Below are 21806 nucleotides of genomic sequence, written 5' to 3'. Positions count from 1 at the left end.
ATTGGAAGTTTTCTCCTTCAAATGAGATTGCTACTTGTCCTTGCTCAAAGTAGAAACCTGGGTGACAGATGCTTCTTAGAGATGAACTCTAGCTTCCTCTCTGAATGCATGAACTCATAATCAGATATGCTCAGTGATTTATAGATATAGATAGATAGATAGATAGATAGATAGATAGATAGATAGATAGATAGATAGATAGATGGCTGTTTTTCCATGTTTTTATTATTGTTAATATAAAAACCAAGGAATCTAGTCCATAGTGTGATTGCTGCCTTCTTTTCTGCATTATGAGTATGAGTGTCAAATGGGAACACAATGCATTTTTTTAAAAAACAACAACAATCAGCCCAAATGTGAACTTTTCTCAACTTTTCCCCTTTGTACCATGATATAATGTCAGCACTTCAGCCTTGCACTTAATTGCATTACTTCAGAGTCCTCCTTTCCTTTCTCTTTTCTTGGACAGTGGAGAATCATTGTGGGTGCCACAAAATGCATTCCCAAGTCTGAGCTCCCTGAAGAGCAAGAAGTGAATTCAGTAACCAGTCACCGCCTCTGGACCCATCCTAGTGACTTAACCATCGCCCTGTCAGCAAGCACACCACTCTATCCTCCTGGGCGCATCATTCATGTTGTTCACAATCATCCTGCTGAACAGTGCTGGTGGGTAGAGCTGGGAATAATATTCAGCAAACTGTTTGATGGGCTTTCTTGGTGGCCAGGGTGGGGTGGTGGTGGTGGTGATCTTATTTTCTGAGAGTTTCTAAATTGTAATTTTGGTGGCAACTTTACTGATAGTGCAACACATATGGATATTATTAAATTTCCCCCATGGGAACTCCAGTTTGGTTTTACGTGCTCTGCATTTATCCCATAGTACCAGCCGTGGTGGGTGGAAATTGCTGGGGTCTTCAGCTGTCACCCCCCCCCCAACCAAAGCCACCCAGGAACAAAGGATGGTTTACATCTGGGTGGGAGACTAATTGACCCAAACTGAGAAGACACTCACTAAACAAAAGGTTAGGACAGGTAGTTCACTGCAGTCAGTGAGTATTTCATCAAGGATAAACTATTAATATTAAAAAACCGCTAGGTATGCATTTACATGCAGCTAGTTTTGTTTGCCTGGTCTGCTGAATGTAACATTCCAAGCTATAGAATAAAAAAATGGGAAATGCAGCTGAGCATTAGAATGACAAAATTATGTAATAACCAGGTACTCTTGATGACATTTTAACCTTGGGAATATAGCCATGATACCAAGGTATCTGCAGAAGTCTGTGGCTTTATTCTCTTGGCAGTTTAGTTCCTGCCTGAAATGGTATTTAGTAGAGGAGCACTGTAGTGGGGATTGAGATGGATGACAGGAGATAACTGCTTGAGTCTTGTTTGCTTCTGTTCATTTCATAATGTCAGTTAATTGTGCAGGACAAGATGTGATATGAATGCTTCTGCCTTAGAATATGGGCCTGAAAGAACTGCCTTTGTGTTCTGTTATTCATTTGGGTCCTTAGAGTGATGTCCCCTACACCCAGCCCTACTGTATGTCCCAGTGTTTTTTCTCTGGGGTCATCATTCCTTCCCCTTCTAATTTGCTTGCTTTCCTATGACTGTGCCTTTCTTGACTTTCCCCCCAGCTGCTGTGATCAGGAGGAACCCACATACTTTGCCATTTGGGGAGACAACAAAGCATTTAATGAAGTGATAATTTCCCCAGCAATGCTACACGAACACCTGCCTTATGTGGTCATGGAGGGTCTTAACAAGGTAATAATGGGCATTATTTGGGGAGGTACCAGAGGGGATAGAAGACGAACCAAAAAGTTTGTGCTGAACATCTGAACAAACTGATTCACGGATGAAGAAAAGGACGGACATTATGATGAAGGGATTGTGTATCCCGCAAAATGTAGTCCAGCAAAATGTGAGGCATACATACAAAAATTTTGTTGAAAATCAAAAGCACTGATATAACATGATGCCGCGATCCATTTTAGGCATGCTGTGGGACATTTGACTTTTATGTTAAAAGTCAAGGTGAGGTTAGGTTGGAAATGATAACTGAAGAAAACTATTCTCTACCAATTTATTTTGCACAGGTACTGGAGAATTATAACAAAGGCAAAACAGCCTTGCTTTCTGCAGCCAAAGTGATGGTGAGTCCTACAGAAGTGGACCTCAACCCGGAGTTAATCTTCCAGAATCAGCCTCTGCCTAGGCCTTCTGTGCAGATTGGAATTGGAGACATAGTAGTGGACAGAAGGAACAGCAGCACTAAGTAAGGATGTGGCTCTGATTTTTCTAGAAAGATCTACTAAAGACCCCTGCTGGACGTATTCCTTCCTGCTATGTGATAACTGCTGTGGTGTGTTGGTGGATATCGTGATGTCATAAATGAGGAGTTGTATCTGCGGTGTTCTCTTCTGTGGCTTGTTCCAAGAGATCATAGCGTAGCCTTGTATTAGTCTCATATTTTTGTCTTCTCCTTTTGCAGGAGTAAGGCTCACTCTGAAATCAGTTTGGAAGGGTTTTATGAGACCAAGCTTCTATCTCCAGTACAGAAGGATCCTGTGGAGCTGCTGCTTCTAGATACCAAGGAACGCCTGTCTGTTGAACTGCAGGACCGGCGTGCTCCTCTTGCTACAATGGAGAGCCTGTCGGATAATGAATCCATCTACAGCTTTGATTCAAGGCGTTCCTCTGGTTTTCGTAGCATCCGCGGCTCACCCAGCCTCCATGCAGTCATGGAGAAAGATGAGACTCATTGTTTTTATATCGACCCAGCAATCCCTGAGGAAAACCCCTCCCTCAGCTCACGGACAGAGCTGCTTGCTGCTGACAGCCTCTCCAAACACTCCCAGGAGACTCAGCCTCCTGAGGCCCTGCACAACAGTGGAGACACCACTCCTCAGCGGCGTGGCAGTGACGGCGGTGCTGGCAGCGATGCAGACCACGTTTCCTTCACTGCTCAGGAGGAACTGACCCTCCAGAACGGGAGGCTCAGTGATGACCCCAGTCCGCAAGTGTTGGAGTTTGCCGAGTTTATAGACAGCCTCTTTAATCTGGACAGCAAAAGCAGCTCCTTCCAGGACATCTACTGCATGATGGTATCGGACAGCACTAGTGATTTTGCTGAGATGCCCAAGTCTGTCAGTGATCAGGAGATCCTGCTAAGAGCACAGTATGAGCCCAACTTAGTCCCAAAGCCCCCCAGGTTATTTGCGGGCTCAACAGATCCCTCCTCAGGCATATCAGTTTCCCCTTCTTTCCCTCTGAGTTCTTCTGGAGAGCTTATGGACCTCACTCCTACAGGCATGAGTAGCCAGGAATGTCTGGCCACTGACAAAATCCGGACTTCCACTCCCACTGGCAATATGACCAGCCCTGCCAAACAAGAGGACTGCATGATCTCAGCCCTCTAGTGTAGGAGAGAAGGGCCCAAATAGCCAATCCCATGCTTTGAGTCATGGGATAAAATGTGGAGGACCTGGTCACTGGGCAGGTGAGAGTTGTGGAAGATGCATGGGGAACAGTGGCATTCTTTCCTAGGTGCTTTGTTAATGGCGCCACAGTGGAGGTCAGCACGAAGGATGCCACAATGTGGTTTGTGTTCTTTAATTAGGGAGAAAATCACTGCCTAACGCAGCCTGCTGCTTTTTGAGGACCTTCACTGAAGTTAGATGACTGGTTTCCCTACCTCAGCATATTTCTTTTAAGAAGGAGGCAGGATCTCTGCCTTTCCTGCTGAAATTAGGAAGTTACTGTCCACAGGCTAGAGGACCAGAGCTACATAAGCTGAGGGGTCAGATAATGTCCTTGGAATTGTGTCTGAATCAAGGAGATTGTGACTTTGGGCCCTATTGCACTAGCGTATCATGTTTGACTCAAGCACCTGTCCATCATTGTCATCATTGTGATTTTTTTTTAAAAAAAATAATCAGACACACTCTCCTGTTTTATAGCCATTAAGGCTGTGTTCCAGAGGAATGCAGTCCCTCCACTCCCGATCCTGACGGTGCAGTGAAAATTGGGCCGGGGCTCGGGTGTTTTGCTCCCCTGATTAGCTCTGTGTTCAGTGATAACCAGACTTCTTCTGAGAAGAAAGTACATGTACTGGAGGGTGGGGCAGGGGGGATGAGAGGTATTTTGGGTCTCACAGCATTGCACAGCTCCCCAGATCACTATGAACTAGTGACAATCTTGCTTTATCTAACAGAATTTTCATCTCTATTTGCATGAATCAATTGGTTTAAACTAGCTTTTGGCTTGCCAGTGCCCTATATTATTCCCCAAAACATAATGGTGCCCAGAGCCAGTCTGTCCCCATTCCTGATCTTGCATTCACTGGCAGCATCACGTAAGGTCAATGGTGGTCTGTCCCTGAGTTCAGGGAAGATGGACTTACCGGTATATTGTGCATTGAAGTCTCATGTATGTTTACAAAGCTACTAAGCATTTTGGGGAGGTAGTTACTAAGTGTATGAGAAACACCTGCCTGAGTGGGACAAATGTTCTCTCTGCATTCCCATCTCTTCCTCAGCTTGGGTCCTTAAGAAGCATTGTTATTACAAATCCTTCTTAGAAAGTAATGATGGGTGATAGGATTAACCCTGTTCATATGCATTCCTTCAGCCACTCTACAATCAGGGGCTTATCAGCATCACCCAACTACACATCAGAACAACTCACAACATTGCATCTCAGCCACTAGTCCTGCAACAGTGCTCATGTCTGAGATCTTCTCACAACAACATGGCGGCACTGTGTAAAATTGCAAGTATTTTCTAGTGATGAAACTTTGGAGTGAAATAATTTTTATGTAGGAAGTTAAGCATATTGTGACCTACAAGTCATATCATATCGGAATGTAGCATTAATGTGAAAGAACAACTCTTACCATAGGCCTCTTCAGCATGCAGCCTCGTATGCCATACACAGCATATGACCCATGCATGGCAACCCAGAAGGTACTTGGCACATTCCCTGAGGTTGCGGCCTCAGGTCCCCAAGCAGGCTGCCAGAACAAAGGGCACCCTGAAGGTTCTGGCAAGCTCTAGCCACTTGTGCCTCTTTGTGGTTTAAAGGCTGCTTGTTTGGAAGAACTGGAAACGAGTGGGAGAATTTCCAGTTTTCTTGGTGACTAATAGCACAATCCTGTATGTGTCTACTTGGAAGTAAGTCCCACTGAGCTCAGTGGTTCTTGTTGCCAGCTAAGTGAGTACAGGGTTGCAGCCTTAGTTTTGTTTCCTATGGAGGTTCTAGGGACTCGTTGCCTTTCATGTTTTAACACTCCTATGTATGCTAGCTTGGAAACCAGTCCCCATTGAACTCCAAAAGACTTTTCCTTCTGAATAAACTTGCATAGGATAGGACTGCAAATACATGGGTGTCAGATAGTACACCCGCATAACATTAAATGATTCTGCAATATGCAGGGCAATTGTGAATTGGGGCCTAATGCTAGTGGTCAACATGACAGAAGAGTAAACCCCCCCTTTCTACCCTGAAACAATTTTTCATTGGAAGTGCAGAAGGTTTTAATTGATAAAATTCCAATTTTCAAACAATTAATCTTAATGATTTAGGCTTGAGCCAATCTGTCTTAATAATTTAGCTCTTCAGTGTTCCCATTTTTTCAATAGCAGCTTTTTTGGTTCATGTTAGTTGACTAAGGCTACTGTAAACCAGAACTAGACTGATAAAATATGTTTCTTTAAGGAAGACACAGCAGGAATATATAGTTCTGGGACAAAGCATATAATAAACTGCATGGTTTATGAGGATCTTTTGGGATGCAGCGGTGTTGCAGAGCTTAAGCTGCAGGTACTTACAGCAGGTTAAGCTCACCAAACTGGACAGGCTGCTTGAGCAGCTGATGCCACTCCAATCAGTCTGCCAATCTTGAGGAGCACTGCCTTGTGAATCAAGCTATGATTCAGTGCAAATACTTAGCACCTAGAGAGCGCTTTAAACTTCAAAGCACTTTACAAATAGAAAAGAAGGAAGCTTCCCAGCTCTTGTGGGTCATGGGAATGTAGGGGGGAGGGAAGGGTGTCTGTGCGTGCAGCATATCTACTGTATGAATCTGAAAATCTGCGAAGGTGGAGAGCAGGCAGTTTCCTGCCTTACGACAAGGATGGCTAACCATTGGCCCTCCAGATTGTGTTGGACTACATCATCCCTGGCTGTTGGTCATGCTGGTTGGGGCTGATGAAGGGCCACAGGTCCCCCACCCCTGCCTGAGATGATTATTTTAGGCTTGGAGAGCCAGGTTGAGAGGCTGTTGATACAGCTTTGCTTGGAGAAGGTTTCAATATGTTCATTTGGTGGTGATCAGATTGTGAATGATGCAACAAGCTATTGCACTACAATGTTGTGCCTGACCGGAGCACCAGTTCATTGTCATTTTCATGGGTTTTGTTACTTTTTAAAGCTGTTTGATTGTATCCCAAGAGTGTTTGTTATCCTCTTCCTTGTCACTGGTAGCAGGAATCAGACTGTCTTAACTGTGTTTGTCCCAGATTGTCTGTGCTTTTTGTGACTGTTGGGCTTCTGCCTGGAAGAAGGAAAATACACAGATTCAGGTGTATCAAATGCTTGCACTCAGCAGGAGAGGCAAGTATAAAAATGGGAGTTGAGTTTATTTACTGCATTACATTACAGCATCTTATTTGTCTTTTTTTTCTTGAAAAAATGGGTCTTCTAGCACTTAATTTGTTTTACACTAAAAAGGCCAATGACTACACCAACACTCCACAAGTACACCTTTATTTATTTATTTTTAGCATACCCATATCCCTTGTAGTTATAGGAAAGAACTAGAAAATGCCATACTACTGACACACATACTGATTTTCTATTGAGTTTCACCCCTGAAACATGTTGGTACCTATTTCATGCACACTGCATCCTGCTTGTGCGCTGATAAATTGGTTTTCCAACTCTTCTACCTGGCTTTAAAAGCTCCTTCATGGCTTTGCCTCTGGGCTTCATCCCCAAGCTGCTGTGTCCTCTCCCTGCTTATTCAGCACCTTGGGTGTTTAGACTGTCCTTTGAAAACTATCTAGAACTTCAATATGCAATCGGTTCAGTGCTAGGAATGTATCTGAAGCAATAGCCATTAACTGAGCAGTTCCTAGTTGTAGCAAAATCACTGCAACCCTTTTACTCACCCAGCGTCAGTGGGCTAGTAGATTTTGGGTGGAATTGCACACTCCGCTGAAGCTTTAGAGCAGATGCAGTGAATTAATTCACACTCCCAGGCAGGTTTTCGTTCACTTTAAAAACTAAAATAGGTGATCAAAGGCCCCATATAGATGCTGATGTAGCTTTGCCAAAGATGCCCTAACAAAAGATATCTTCCAGCTGGGAGAAATACTTCTCTTACTAGCAGGGCGACTAATGATGAGCACTTTCATTCTTTTCCAACAGAGGGTACTTTCAAACTTTCCCAAATACACATACAATGCCATGTCAGTCCTTTTAAGTGCTTTTGGGCTGAGACATGCGTTGAATTTGGGGAGTGGGAACTTAAAACCAGAACCTCTGGTAATAGCTTTTATAAGTTCTCTCCTTTTCAACTCTGTTTGGCACTTCCTATTTAATTCTGCTCGGTACCTTTTCCTTACTTGATTATCCTGTTGATAAATATGTTACATCTCCTATGTCTCCAACATTTCATCCTGGTTAGCACAGGCTGCATCTCATTGCTGCAAAAGGTTGTCTAACCTTCTCCACATTTCAAAGCTAAGGACTTCGTCCAGTGGAATGCTAACATTGCAGGGATGCTGTGTTTCCCCAATACTCAAGACTCTTCAGCATTTTGTGCTTGGGAAATGTGATTCTTCTCCCAGCTAGATATTTATAGTTATTTTGATTGCCACATGAAATGTGGTTGCATGAGTTTCATATATATGTATGGCCGGGATGTCCTACTGGTAGATCACGGTCGATCTCTGGCTCCCTTTCCTTAGTGTTGCTAAAACTGACTCCTGCCCTGCCCCTCGCCCTGCCCTCCATTGTTGTATGATCTCTGGAAGGGAAGACAGAGCTTTCTCTGTGCTGCTGTTTTGATCCATCACAATCTTTTTGTGAGTGACTTTACCCCTTCTTCTTTTTTTAGTGAGGGGCTTTTCTCCCTAAAAAAGCTGAACCTCCCCAAAAGCTGGTAGATCACTGCCAGTTTTTAATTCTGAAAATGGATTGCAGTCTCTTGAGAGTTGGCCACCCCTGATGTATGGAATAGTACCTATGAAAAACACACTGTTTCCTCTTAGCATAATTTTAAGTACTTATGGGGTTACACGCGCGCGCACACACACACACACACACACACACAGTCTGCAGCTCACTACTGGAGCAATCATCTGGCTGTTTTTAGTTCAAAAACAAGCTAGCACTAAATCATTCAAACAGTCCTGCTTGCCTAAAAGGAGTGGTGGCAACAACTTGGATGTCCCTTCACCCACTATGTGAGGGTAGGATGTATGTGCCATTGAAGCAGAATTGGAGCTAGCACACATATAGTGCTATAGATGAAATCCTACATATCTGATCATCTGAAGCTGCCTTATACTTAGACTATTGTTCCATCCAGCCCACTATGGTTTACTCTGGCAGAGGCAGATTTATGGGAGTGTGACCAGCTTATTTATATCTTCGGTCTTCCATGTTGTTGTTTTGCAGAATGAAGTGGTAGGGATCTTTTCATGGAGACAAAAATGCACCCTTCACTCAGTGGGGAATCACATGTTTTGCATACAGAAGGTTCCAGATTCAATTCCAGCCTTCTCTAATTCAAGGTAGCAGGGCTGAAAAACTTGTGGAACTGTTGCCTCTTAGTGTAAGACAGTGATGGGTGAGTAGTCTGACTCAGTATAAGGCAGCTGTTAATCTGATTTTCATTCAGGATTGCAGTGCATGATTTCGTTTAGTTTTTCAAATCTGAGAAGCTGTTCATAAAGAATTGTGGTATATACAAAGTAAAGCTACCACATGTTCAAGTAGAAGATTCTCCTATTATGGCACTGTTATCCAATGAGAGTTAAAGAAAGATCTGTGAGAACTAGATTCAAGGCCCATATTAGTCAGCTTGTGCTCTGTGTCTCACTCACATCTGTAAAATGGAAAACAGTGACTGTGTCACATGATGATTATAATGAATTAGAATGGTCTAGAAGTACAGGCAGCTCCCCACTTACGTGGCGGTTACATCCCAGGATACCACACATATATGTGAAATCATGTATAGTGGGGAACACCATCCTAAAAGCCTGTAAATGCCCTTTAAACCTTTGGAAACCACTGAAAACCCTTTAAAAAACCAGCAGCACTTTCCAGACTGGCATGAATGGTAGCAATGGCTCTCAGTCTTCACTGCTGGAGGACGATGTGGAAAGAATGGCAAGGGTGTGTATGTAAACACCAGTGCCCCCATGTGCTTGGCTGTGGCTCATATTCACTTGCTGCTGATGGCACTGCTCTTTTGCGCCATTTTTGCACTTTTCCCCACTCTTTTCAGGCCATTTTTGCACTTTCTGTGCCTTTTTGCAGTTTAAATCAAGTTATTTAATTATTTCCCAGCACTGCACATATATACGGTCACACATGAGTTGAACGTGCGTAAGTGGGGAGATGCCTGTATAAATAGTTTTCAAGTAGCTGTTTCTGGGGGCTAGTACTATTTCACTGATGCTAGGGTTGCCATATTTCAAGAGGTAAAAATCTGGACACAAAAAGTTGTTGCGCTTTTTTAGGGCAATGGCCCCTCTGCCAGCACCAGAACCAAGCCTGAACCAGAGCACAGGCTGCCCTAGCTGCCTGAACCAGAGCCACCAGTGCACACACACTTTCCTTTTTTTAACCAAATCCAGGACATTTGCTTTAAAATGTAAAATTCCCCCCCGGATGGGCATGTAGGGCCCCCAAAACAGGACATATCCAGGAATTCCTAGACATATGGCAACCCTAGGTATACATAATGGCATTTCCATCTTTGGTCTCTCACCATATTTCATGTCTGATACATTTCTTTTTAGCCATAGTTCGTTGTGCAGAGGGTTGGGGCATTGAGCTTCCCATTATATAAATTGCAGCTATGTAGTATCATACTCACTCAACAGGATAACATCATTTCATTGGGAGATCAAGAAGCAAACTATGAACAAAATACTGAATGTCACGAAACCCAAGTTACTTTAGACAGTACACAACTGTTCTTGAGCTCACTGCTGCCTTGCTGTTTGTGTTGTTTTCTCTTGTTTCCCACACTTCCGTTGTGCCTTTGTTTGTTAGTTTGAGATGCAAGGAAAGGACACAGTGTCAAGTGCTTTCATTCTTTTCTCTCCTTGTACTGTCATGTTGCTTCTCTTGTTATGTGAAGGAGATACGTCCTCATCTTCCATGATGTTAGGCTTTGCCAAATTTCCCAAGTGTCCTCTCCTCCTTCAGGTTGTCTTAACAAGTGCCAATAGCAATGCCTCATTTGTCTAAAGCAGGCTTTCCCCAGTACCAGTGGCATATATAGAAGTCATCCTATTGGATGAGATTGTTGACTATCTTAATTGGTAATCTGTGCGAGTGAGGGAGCAAGCCAGAAAGCAGCATGTAGAAGAAGTGAGACCATGCAATACATGTATACGCATTATTGCAAAGCATATCTAGAACTTCCATAGTCCAGCCCTGATGTTTGGTAGCAGTTTTCCTTGAAAACAGGAAAGCTGACTGTGTTTGATAAGGGTTTGTAATGAAATAAACTTCACCTGAATAGTACTGCAGTGAGTTTTGGAGCAATTGCCTCATTGAGAGAAGACATTTGTACAGTGGTACCTCGCAAGACGAATGCCTCGCAAGACAAAAAACTCGCTAGACGAAAGGTTTTTTCGTCCGCGATTTGCCTCGCAAGACGAATTTCCCTATGGGCTTGCTTCGCAAGACGAAAACGTCTTGCGACTTTGTTAAGCCGTTTAAACCGTGCTTCGCAAGACGGAAAATTCGCTAGACGGCAAAAATTGCGGAACGAATTAATTTCGTCTTGCGGGGCACCACTGTACCAGGGTATTAGAAATTTCCCCTTCTTTGATCCCCGTGTTTCAGTTATCCATGAAGAATGACTGGGCCCTTTGTTGTCTAACTCTTTTTGTTTTTAGCATAAGGGAGTTCATTTTTCATGCCTCTGGAGAAACTAGACAATTAGACAATGTCTGACATAATTTTGGGGCAAAAATGCATTTATTGGGGCTTTGTGTATCTCTTATTTATCACAACATATCTGAGGCCCAGATGTTCAAGATCCTGAGTTTCTGCTGCATGGGATGCTACTGAAGGGATTCTTCCCAGTCCCAGGCACCATGTTAGCATTCAGACTGACTTACTGGTACTTAACTGCATGGTCTGTCATGTATTTGCCTGGTTTGGATGTGTCGTGAGTCCAATGCTATCACACAGGAGATGCAATTGATAAAGCACTACCACACACATTACCATTAACGTTCATATCAGCATGTCAGAGGTGCCTGCTGGCGGACACTACCTTGCAGATTATCTAAGAACATGATGTAGTAGCCTGCCCTTACTTGTCACTCCCAAACTGCTCAAATTCTAGGGGGAAAGGTCATTTTAAAATCTTGTATCCCAGTTCTGATGGTCACCTTTATTGAATGGTATTTATCAACCACTTATAGATGGTCAGATGGTGCCTTCAGAATGCTGGGCATGATGAGAGGGATGTTGTTGTCTTTTAGAATCCTTTCAATTAGCTTGAATTTACATTGGTACATCTGTAATCTTAACTACCTGCTTGCCCTCTGGAGTAATATGTAGGGGGCAACAGCCCAGGTAGTGTTATCTTTACCCTAATATGCTCACTTTCCTTGTTATTCGAGTGGAACACACTTAAATGTGGAATCAGTGTTGTGGAGCACTCAATTTTGTCTTAAGAAATCTTGGGCTCTTGCCTATATGAGGGGCATTACCAACTTTAATTTTATTTTGTTATTCTGCAAGGTTTGTGTACAGAAAACTACTTTCCTTCCTTTTCTTTCTACAGCAGTCTCTCTGTATGAAAGCCTCACTGCTTGTATCCTTTTCCCTTTTTTTATCCCTCTTGCTGGAGCACATTGGAGCCAGGCATTTACCAGTGGATTCCAGCTTCTTGATTTATTTAAATCGGAATCTTCCCTTTTGTGGGAGAAAAGTGAGAAGTCTCCACCTAATGCCTTTGATCCTGATGTCCTCCAGTTCCCATTCATGGATTCTAAAAGCCTTTGTATGCAATCACTGGAGAGGCAGCAAAGAGTCTGTGCATTGCCGTTTCTTGCAAAACCACTCATTTACCCCTTCCAGGAATGCTAACTGTTGGATCCCTGCTCTGATCTGCCCCAGCATGGAGGCTGTAGGGGACTCTGAGCACCCTACAGGTGCCATTCTCATGTGACTTTTTTACCTATGTATGAAAGATATTAACTAAGATTGCTGTAAAGAAAGATACAAATTATTATAGCATATTATATAAATATATATGTATATAACAGTTCTGTACCTTATTTACCTCAGTGTATGACATGGTGGTTGAAGCACGGTTGGAATGTTTAACAGATCCCACTCCCTATATACCTTCAGAGCAGATGCACAATTGGGCCTCTGCACTGTAGCAGAAGTTAAATCATTCCAAAAAGAGATGGTTAAAGACAAAAAAGAAACTGCGTATGATGCATCAAGCTGACTATCCATCTAGTCTAGCGCTATGTAACAGCAGCCAACCAGGTACAGTGGTGCCCCGCAAGACGAATGCCTCGCAAGACGGAAAACTCGCTAGACGAAAGAGTTTTCTGTTTTGGAGGTGCTTCGCAAAACGAATTTCCTATGGGCTTGCTTCGCAAGACGACAATGTCTTGCGAGTTCCTGCTGGGTTTTTTTCCTCCCCCCCTTTTTTCTAAGCCGCTAAGCCGCTTATCAGCTGATCCGATCAGCAGATAAGCTGCTAAAAGCCGCTAATAGCGCTAATCCGCTAATCTGTCAATGGGCTTGCTTCGCAAGACGAAAAAACCGCTAGACGAAGAGAATCACAGAACGGATTCTTTTCGTCTTGCAAGGCACCACTGTACCTCTCAGTTAGGAGCAGAGACAAAGGTAGCAGCCAGGTATGTTGTCATTAGGGCCCAGAAAAATGAACCAATTACTGGGTGTCAGAAGCCAGGAGGGTGACAGAACATGGAAAAAATGGTTGCCTTTGGATTGGCACAAACAGTATGTAATGTAGATGCAAACATTCACTGCCTGCCCCACAGATGAAACACCACCACAGAACTAACAGGCACACACACAACTGACAGTATCCGAGAAGAGGGCAAAGAATGTGTAAATAAGAAACAGTATTAAATTGCCTTTGCAGACTTCATTAAGTTAAATAAACTCAAAGCACATGGACCAGCCACTAATGGATAAAATGCCTAAAGCTATTTTAATGAGGAATAATGATGAGCCTAACCTGGAAATGGTAAAGTAAATGGACTACAACACAGAAATGAAGAGAGGCTGATGTGGAAAAACATGAAAACAAATTAATTTACATGCTGTAAGAAATTATTGTTTAAAAAAGAATCCTGTTCTGAAAGGTAGTCAACAAACCCCTGGTGCAGTAGGCCAGTGACTATCACAATTAAAATGGCAGCACAATTTATTACAAATTTAATCTCTCATGATTAAAATAATAAACATGGGCATAGCTTAAAACTGTCAGACATCCAGGGCTGCAACTGGGTACTGAGAACAGGTATGTGTCTGGTAGCATATAAAAATGCCTTTTGTGAGCCAGGAAAATGTTAGGGTAAGTGTGTGCATATATTGTCCAATTTGAAGAAACATATTGAGTGAGTTGCTATAGTATAGCTTGACAGGAGCACACAAGTTGCTTCTTGCATCATGTTGCTGGGCATGCATACATGCCAGGGATTTGGAACAGGAGCCCAACACATAACAAACCCAAACGTAAAGTGAACTAAGGAAAACATACTTTGTAACCACTATTTTTATTTTATTCATTTCATAAAATTTATACACCACTTGATTGTTAAAAAAAACCTCTCAAATCAGTTCACAAAAAGAAAACAAGAAAATCAAGAAAAATTCACAACCGTACTTTGAAATATACAAAGTTAAAAATACTAAAACATACTAAGTTACCTCAACTTTCTAAACATCTGGGCATGCTTGTCTAAACAATAATGTCTTCAGCAGACACTGGAAAAAGTTCAGTGAAGGGCGCCTGCTTAATCTCAATAGGCAGGGAGTTCCAAAGTGCAAGAAAGTGAAAATGGCTTTGTAAAATTAGCCAGTGTAGCTGCCTTAACATCCCGTCAGGATAAAGCATTAGCAATACTAGCTACTCACAATTTTGAGTAGTAGAATAGAAGCATATGTGGTTACTGATGTAGACAGGGAGTGATCACGGCGCTTAACCCTCTGGTAAGTAATTTCTGCATCTGCACAAGTACAAAGAAGGTATCTATATAGAATACTATTAATTTTTAAAGTATATTTCTAATATTTATAATCTGCCTTTCTCCCAAGGGTACCTTGGATAATCCACAAAACCAAAAGCACACTAAAGATAACAGGCACAGGTTTAATAAACACAATGCACCTATTAACAGATCAGCAGCAAAGGAAAGAAGCACTCAGACTAAGTACCAACATTCCACAATATGCAAATGGATTTTTCACAAGGTCTGTTATGGAGGATTGATGCAAAATGCTGAGAGGGATGGATCCATGGAACCATAAGTAAATTAGGTTTTTCTGTTTTAGTAACTCATTCCAGCAAGAGGGGATTAGCATGTTTTGATAAGTCAATGGATGATGCTAACTTGGCAAGTTGTCATTCTAGCTTTGCACATTAAAACTGCACTTTACACCAATTCTGATTTATTATGGTTCCCATTTTACATACTTGAATTGAGACTGGGATATATTGAGAATGGATTCCAGTGAGTCTGTAGCTAAGCAGAATTTGAACAGTGTCTAAATCACACACACTGGCCAATGGATTTACCTGGAAATCAAGCCCAGACAGAATATCCTGTAAAAATGATATCATTAAAATATGGCTGTCATCATTGGACATATGCTTATTTTCACAAGGCTACTGGATTTTCCAGTGTTCTCCTTTGGCTGCTGTAGTCCTGTGATTCATCAAGCCATTGAGATGAAAGTATCAACAGAGCTATCTTGGTATCTTCTGTCTTAAATGCCTCCACACAGTGCATTGCTCATGGCCAATACACTTCCATATCCACGCACATACCTGTTGTACCCTGATTCTTTGCCACCTTCAAAATTAGCTCTTCCAGAATTAACCAGTGCATGCAGCGCTCCATTTTAAATGCACACAAATCTTGTGCTGCTTCTACTGCTTAGAATCCTAGAATTGTAGAGTGGGAAGGGACCCTGCAGGTCATCTAGTCCAACTCCCTGCAATGCAGGAATCTCAACTAAAGCATCCATCACAGATAGCTTCACATCCCTCACTGCACTATAGCACACAGGCATGGCATACAGTGAAAGAGAAATCTTGATCCACTGTACTAATGTTGATGATCAAGCGTGGACATCAATACTGCCAAAAGAATTTGCCAGTAAGGTAAGGGAGACTTCTCAACGACAGGACGTGTCCAACAATACAATTTTATATGAGTCTGCTCAAAGTAAGTATTTTTGAATTCCATAGGGCTTACAACTGTGTGCACAGGATTGAGCCATCAAATTCTCTTGACTAGTGTTTCTCAAACTGGGCTGGGACCCATTAGCGGGTCTCTGTGCCACAATCTGTCCAGTGCTTCCTCACTTATCTGCCCTTCCCCCTAGCCATACCACAGCCTTTTGGCTGGATCAGTGCTATCACCAGCAGTTTCTTGTAAAGATGCCCAGGAGATGGGGAAGGAGTGAAGGAAGGTCTCCCTTCTCTGAGATGAAAGGGCCAGGGAAGATGGTGAAGGAAATTAGAAACGGAGAAGGAAGTGGTTGCTGTTATCATCCGATAAGCCACCGAGGAATAGAAAGGGATTGGATAAGAGAGGGGAACTTCTAGGAGGAAAAAATGTAAAAGGCCCAGGGAGAAAAGATGAAAGAAACTGGAAGTTGTGGGGGGTGAGGATATGGTACTGAGTGTGAAAGAAGAATGGGAGAATAAATCACAGGAGATGGGTAAAAATATGTTGAGAGACCCATGGAGGTAGGAAGAGAAAAATACAGAAGAAAAAGCTTTCTCTACATACAGCCTGTGAATTGGGAAGGCTGTCACAATGCCTCTGGAGCAAATGTCTGAATATAGTTGAGCTACAGAATGTTGCCACAAGAAAAGTGTTTTGGTGTTTTAGAAAAGCAATTCCCGAACATTGATTAGATATCAATAGAAAGTGACATTAGTAATTGCCAGCTGATTATGCCAAACTCTGCCTCCATCTGCCATCATTTTGTGACTGCCTGTCCCCCATTTTGTGGCTGGTGGGCCTCAGTAATTTTCAGTTGTCTCAAGTGAACTCCAGAGCTAGAAACTTTGGGAACCCCAGCACTAGATCAAAGTATAAACCTGTGGGCAGAATGGCACACAGCTACTCCCAATAGCAGGGGTGGGTGGGTGGTCAAATTAGTGACAGAAGAAAGCAAGAAGGTGGTGTGCAGCAACACAAAACTAAAATGGGGAAACAAATTCGTCTGAGGGTGCATTGATTCAGACAAGAATATGAGGCTGCCTTGTTGGTCTGACATCCACTTTTATACTCACACACTCCTATATAATCTTGGTAAGACTGTGTCTATCTGCTACAAGGATCTTGATGCAGTTCAGTTTGCCTTTTGATATCTCAAATTGTTCCTATACTGCTCCTTGCAAAGTTATAGCACTAATGCAAACCACGGCACAATATCCTGGTGTTCTAGCCTGCCATGTCCAAATGGCAAATTGTGTGGCTCCTCAGTAGGAGATCTGTTCACAATTGTTGGTTGACACAAGAGACTGGCACTTTCTTGTGGGTAACCTCTCCAGTCTACCATTTGAAACTGTAAGCTTAAGGAGACAATGTTCCTCATGGCAAACATAAGGAGAAAAGTTCTTTAATAAGCTACTGACTCTCCTGTAATAAAACATCTATTAAAAATACACCACGTAATTTCATAAGCATCTCTTGAGTGGTTTACATGAAAGCAATAGAACAAAGTTCAATATTCAAATAAATTTACTTCAAAATAAATACAAGCAAAACACAACTATATCTTATAAATAAAAATGAGTGGTGTACAAAACAAACACTTAAAAACTAAGAGGTGGTCCACTAAGGATTGTAGACCCAGGTTGTTTAGGACTTTAAATGTCACTGAAACCTTGAACTTGGCTTGCTAACTAATAAGCAACCAGTGCAGATTTTGGGACACTTGTGTAAAATGATGTCATTGTTGTTAAAATTTGTATACCGCTCTGGGCTCAAAGATCCCATGGTGGTTCGCCACAGAAAAATACAAAATGAGAATACAAAATACATCAAAAACGAAAACCATGTAGTCTTAACTCTGTGGATCACTGAATTTGGGAATAGCTGATCCAAGCCACAGGTCACCTGGATCTCTAGTCATAGAATTGTAGAGCAAACTACCCCAGCAGATTCATATTAAGTAGCACTTAAGACAAAAGCATGCCCTGTGGCACCTGAGATCAACCACAGCTCCTAATCCATAGACGACTATCATGGTTAATGCTAACAAAAGTCAAGGAGAGATCCAGGAGAATCAACACTTGCACTCTTCCAGTCCTTCAAAAACGCCATCAGTCAGAGCATCTGCAACTGAAGCACCACAACCACCACCTCATCACACAACAAAGCATTCATCACACCCTGAATTCACCCAGTCAACCGTTCATACCTAGCATAAACCAGCCAAGATGGGCATGGGTCAATAGAGCATGTGCTAGGCAGGCAACAATAACAAACAAACAAAACCCGCACAGGATAGTAGTGCATTGCACAACAGACATGGTATCAGTGGTGGAACTCCAGTCCACACAGCGATGGACTATCTTGTCTTCAAAATGTCTTGCAAAATCACCAGAGGACTCTAAGGCTGGCCTAAACACAGTAGGCAAAGCAACCCTGATACCACTATGAAAAGCTCACTGAACCACCATGGAAGGCACGATTATGTGCTTGGTCACCTTCACAAGACCTGCACCATTTCTACCCGTTGTCTCTGGGCCTGTTTCCTTGCCTGGAGCTCCCCAATAAGCCTGGGGCTTGACAGAGCCCCACAGTACCAGCATGGGAGTTGCATAGGCTTGGGCACTTGGGAGGCTGCTGAAACTAGGTGTGTTTCCAGGAGGACTTTGAACACCCTTTTTAACTGCAGTTCCTCTGATGCTGCTTAGGAAGGTGTAAAAAGCAGCTTCCGATGCAAAACAAGGGAACTGCTTTTCAGACGGGAAGTCAAAAGCTCCCCCCACCCACAGCAACTTCTAAACATACTGATCAACAACAAAGTGGAAAGGGAGACCTTTCTCATCTGATTTTCCAAGCCATTCAGTCCTCTAGCAGAATACCAGTAATAATAATAATAATAATAATAATAATAATAATAATAATAATAATAATACCCCACCCATCTAGCTGGGCCTCCCCAGCCACTCTGGGTGTCTCCCAACAGAATATTAAAATCACGATAAATCCCTTCCAAGTCCTGAAGCAGTGGAGGGAAACCTCTGAGGAGGAATTAAGGGGGCTCTCGGCTTCAACAGTGGTCCATTTCGATCAGGATTTCCCTCCCACTAAGCTGCACACTCTACTGTCTGGTCTTTAGGACAAGGGAGGAAAGCATTGGAGCAGCTATGCACTTGAGCCACTCCAAACCACTCTGGCTCAGCAAGCAAATGAATGAGGGCAAGCAGGAATCCTTCAGGGCCCAGGATTTCTCCCAAAGGCTCCAAAGGATATGCTTCCTCAAAATTCTTGCTTGACTTGATTTTAAAAAATGCTATTCCCACTACTCTGACCAATACTAAGACTTTCACAGTGGCTAAAAAGCCACCATGTATCAAAAACACAAAATATAACAAATATATTAAGAACGATACAAAATCAGCAAAACAACTGGAATTGTGTAACGTAAAGCCTCTCCTCCTCCAAGAGGGGAGATGATGTGGGCGGGACGTGATTACTGTGTCATGCAGGGGGCATTATGCCCCCTGCCCCACTCACCTGGCTGGCGCACCGCGCCCACAGGTAAGCGCCCAACCGGGCGGCTTGGAGGGGGCGTGGTTTGCAGTTGAAGATACTGCTGTGCCAGCCATTCTGCCTCATTTTCTGCCTTCTCGTCTTGAGTTCTAGTCGCGAATTGTGTAACGTAACATTACATTTTACATACTCCCCTAGTTTGGAGTAGGGGGTCAGTTTATAGCCCTCTTCACATGCTTCATACTACTCTTGCAAAAAGGTGACATGGATGCAAAGGTTTTAGCATTTATCTCACAGTTGCACAACCCGTCCTGGCCTGTCACTTGTTGCCAGAGAACCTCTGAAGTGGGGAATCTTCACTTACAGATGGTACCTAACACCACAGAAACTAGCATTGATACGCCTCACCAAAATGCCGGAGAGGGTGCACCTCCACAGGCACATACCTCCACATGTGGTATGTGGTATTAGAAATCACCTTAGAACTGGCCCTACTGAATATCTTCCAAGATAACAATGCCCACTTACATTATAAAGAGCTCATAACCCACTTATTCTCAGCAGCCAGAAGCGTCATAGTCAGATACTGGCGAGAACTGTCAGGAGTAAACATGGACCAATGGTATCAAATAGTATGAAAAACAGCCTTACTAGAAAAACTAACCAATAAACTGAAACTGACATGGGGACAAATAGAAGATGATGCCTTCACCCCGGTATGGCTCCCCTTAATAGTAGTAGTAGTAGTAGTAGTAGTAATAATAATAATAATAATAATAATAATAATAATAATAATAATTTATTACTTATACCCCACCCATCTGGCTGGGTCTTCCCAGCCACTCTGAGTGGCTTCCAACAGGAGATTAAAAATACATTTAAAAAGTGCTGCCTTTATCACATACACAGCCCAAAAGACAATCACAAGAATCTGCCGACAGCATACAAATCAATCTGGCTAACCTGATCCAAAAATCCACCCCCTCACACACATAAACAAATCTCACTACCGCCAATCAAAGACACCCAACCACACCCTAGGCCAACCCCAACCTCTCTCACCACCAAGGAAATATAACAAGTGAATAGTAAGAGAACCCATATAAGTGACACTGACACAAAACCCCACACATACACTTAAGTAGAAGAAGCAATATCACCCCACCCCACCCCCTCCACCTCTTTTCTTCCCAACCTAATACTGCATGCAACACTAATGTCTTACAGCAAATGAAACTGAACTGTAGAAAACACAACTGGAAAAAGAGACAATGTACATATTTTTGTAAACTAAGAAATCTTTTATAAAAATAAAATAAATAAAAAGTGGGGAGCCTTTTCTACCTGTGCAGATTCCCTGTGTCATTTAGAACTCTGCAGACCCTTTGCAGCCACACACTCTCTGCACAAGCAATATTTATTTACTTGTTGGATTTATAAGCCCAACCTTCACTGAATGATCCTAAGCTGGCACGCGATAGCAACACAGCAAATGCAGTGGCTGCGTGTAAAAAAAAACCAACTACAATAATAGTAATAGTAATAAAGGTAAAGGTACCCCTGCCCGAACGGGCCAGTCTTGACAGACTCTGGGGTTTGTGCGCCCATCTCACTCTATAGGCCGTGGGCCAGCGCTGTCCGGAGACACTTCCGGGTCACGTGGCCAGCGTGACAAAGCTGCATCTGGCGAGCCAGCGCAGCACACGGAACGCCGTTTACCTTCCCGCTGGTAAGTGGTACCTATTTATCTACTTGCACCCAGGGGTGCTTTCGAACTGCTAGGTTGGCAGGCGCTGGGACCGAGCAGCGGGAGCGCGCCCCGCCGCGGGGATTCGAACCGCCGACCTTTCGATCGGCAAGCCCTAGGCGCTGAGGCTTTTACCCACAGCGCCACCCGTGTCCCTTATAATAGTAATAATACCCCATTAAAATCTAAATATTAAAACCAGTAGGAAAACAATGCTCATGTGGCAGGGCAGAGGGCTTGCAAAGAACAGAAAAACCCTAACAAAATATCTCAAATGTTTAGCAAGAATTCAAAGCTGTGTCTGATATCTGAATATAATGAGTAGAATGATAGAAAAGAATGACAAAACTCTCAGTGGTATATGCCATACTCGCATTCTATAGATTCATTTGCACATTGCTGTTTTATTATATGGGAAGCATATAAAGAACATCAGAAGAGAACTGCTGGACAGATGCTAAGGGTCTCTCTGGTCCAGCATCCTGTCTCCAATTGTGGGCAGCTAGATGCCTCTGAAAAGCCTGGAACAAGGCATTTAAAAAAACAGTTTCCCCTGGTTACTTGCTAGCAGCCACTAGTAATCAGAGGCGTACCACCTCTGAACATGGGGAGCGGCACTATGACTGGAAATGAGGCTAAGTGCTGCAACCCTCAAGGTTACTTTGCCCGTGGCAGTTTCACTATTTGGGGATAAATAATGCAGATGTTCAAAAACTTTAGTATGTGATACGGCCCTCTCCATGCCACGGACTGCAAATGTGACAAGTACTGATCATATTTCGTCTTGCAAGCAGGTGGCGCTCTTTCCTTCTTCTGCTGCTGCTGTTGTCTGCATAATCACA

The 21806-nt window shown here is 43.0% G+C and overlaps 1 protein-coding gene across 12 annotated transcripts in view; it reads left to right on the top strand.

The window, feature by feature from the left end:
• DAGLA (diacylglycerol lipase alpha) overlaps positions 1 to 14918 on the top strand; it is a 96154-nt gene extending 81236 nt beyond the window's left edge. For 11 of the 12 annotated variants that reach the window (XM_081200535.1, XM_081200531.1, XM_081200529.1 and 8 more), the window contains 4 exons: positions 470 to 666; positions 1641 to 1770; positions 2103 to 2281; positions 2498 to 3925. In XM_081200535.1, coding sequence (XP_081056661.1) covers positions 470 to 666; positions 1641 to 1770; positions 2103 to 2281; positions 2498 to 3425 — 1434 coding nt within the window. In that variant the 3' untranslated portion in view covers positions 3426 to 3925. Of the gene's footprint in view, positions 1 to 469; positions 667 to 1640; positions 1771 to 2102; positions 2282 to 2497; positions 3926 to 14571 lie in introns of those variants that run through there. The other variant, XR_014009773.1, reaches the window with a different exon arrangement.
• The last annotated feature ends 6888 nt before the right edge of the window (positions 14919 to 21806 follow it).

Source organism: Podarcis bocagei, assembly GCF_964188305.1.
Source record: "Podarcis bocagei genome assembly, chromosome: 1".
Taxonomy (NCBI): Eukaryota; Metazoa; Chordata; class Lepidosauria; order Squamata; family Lacertidae; genus Podarcis; species Podarcis bocagei.
This window is presented reverse-complemented; position numbering and strand designations above follow the sequence as displayed.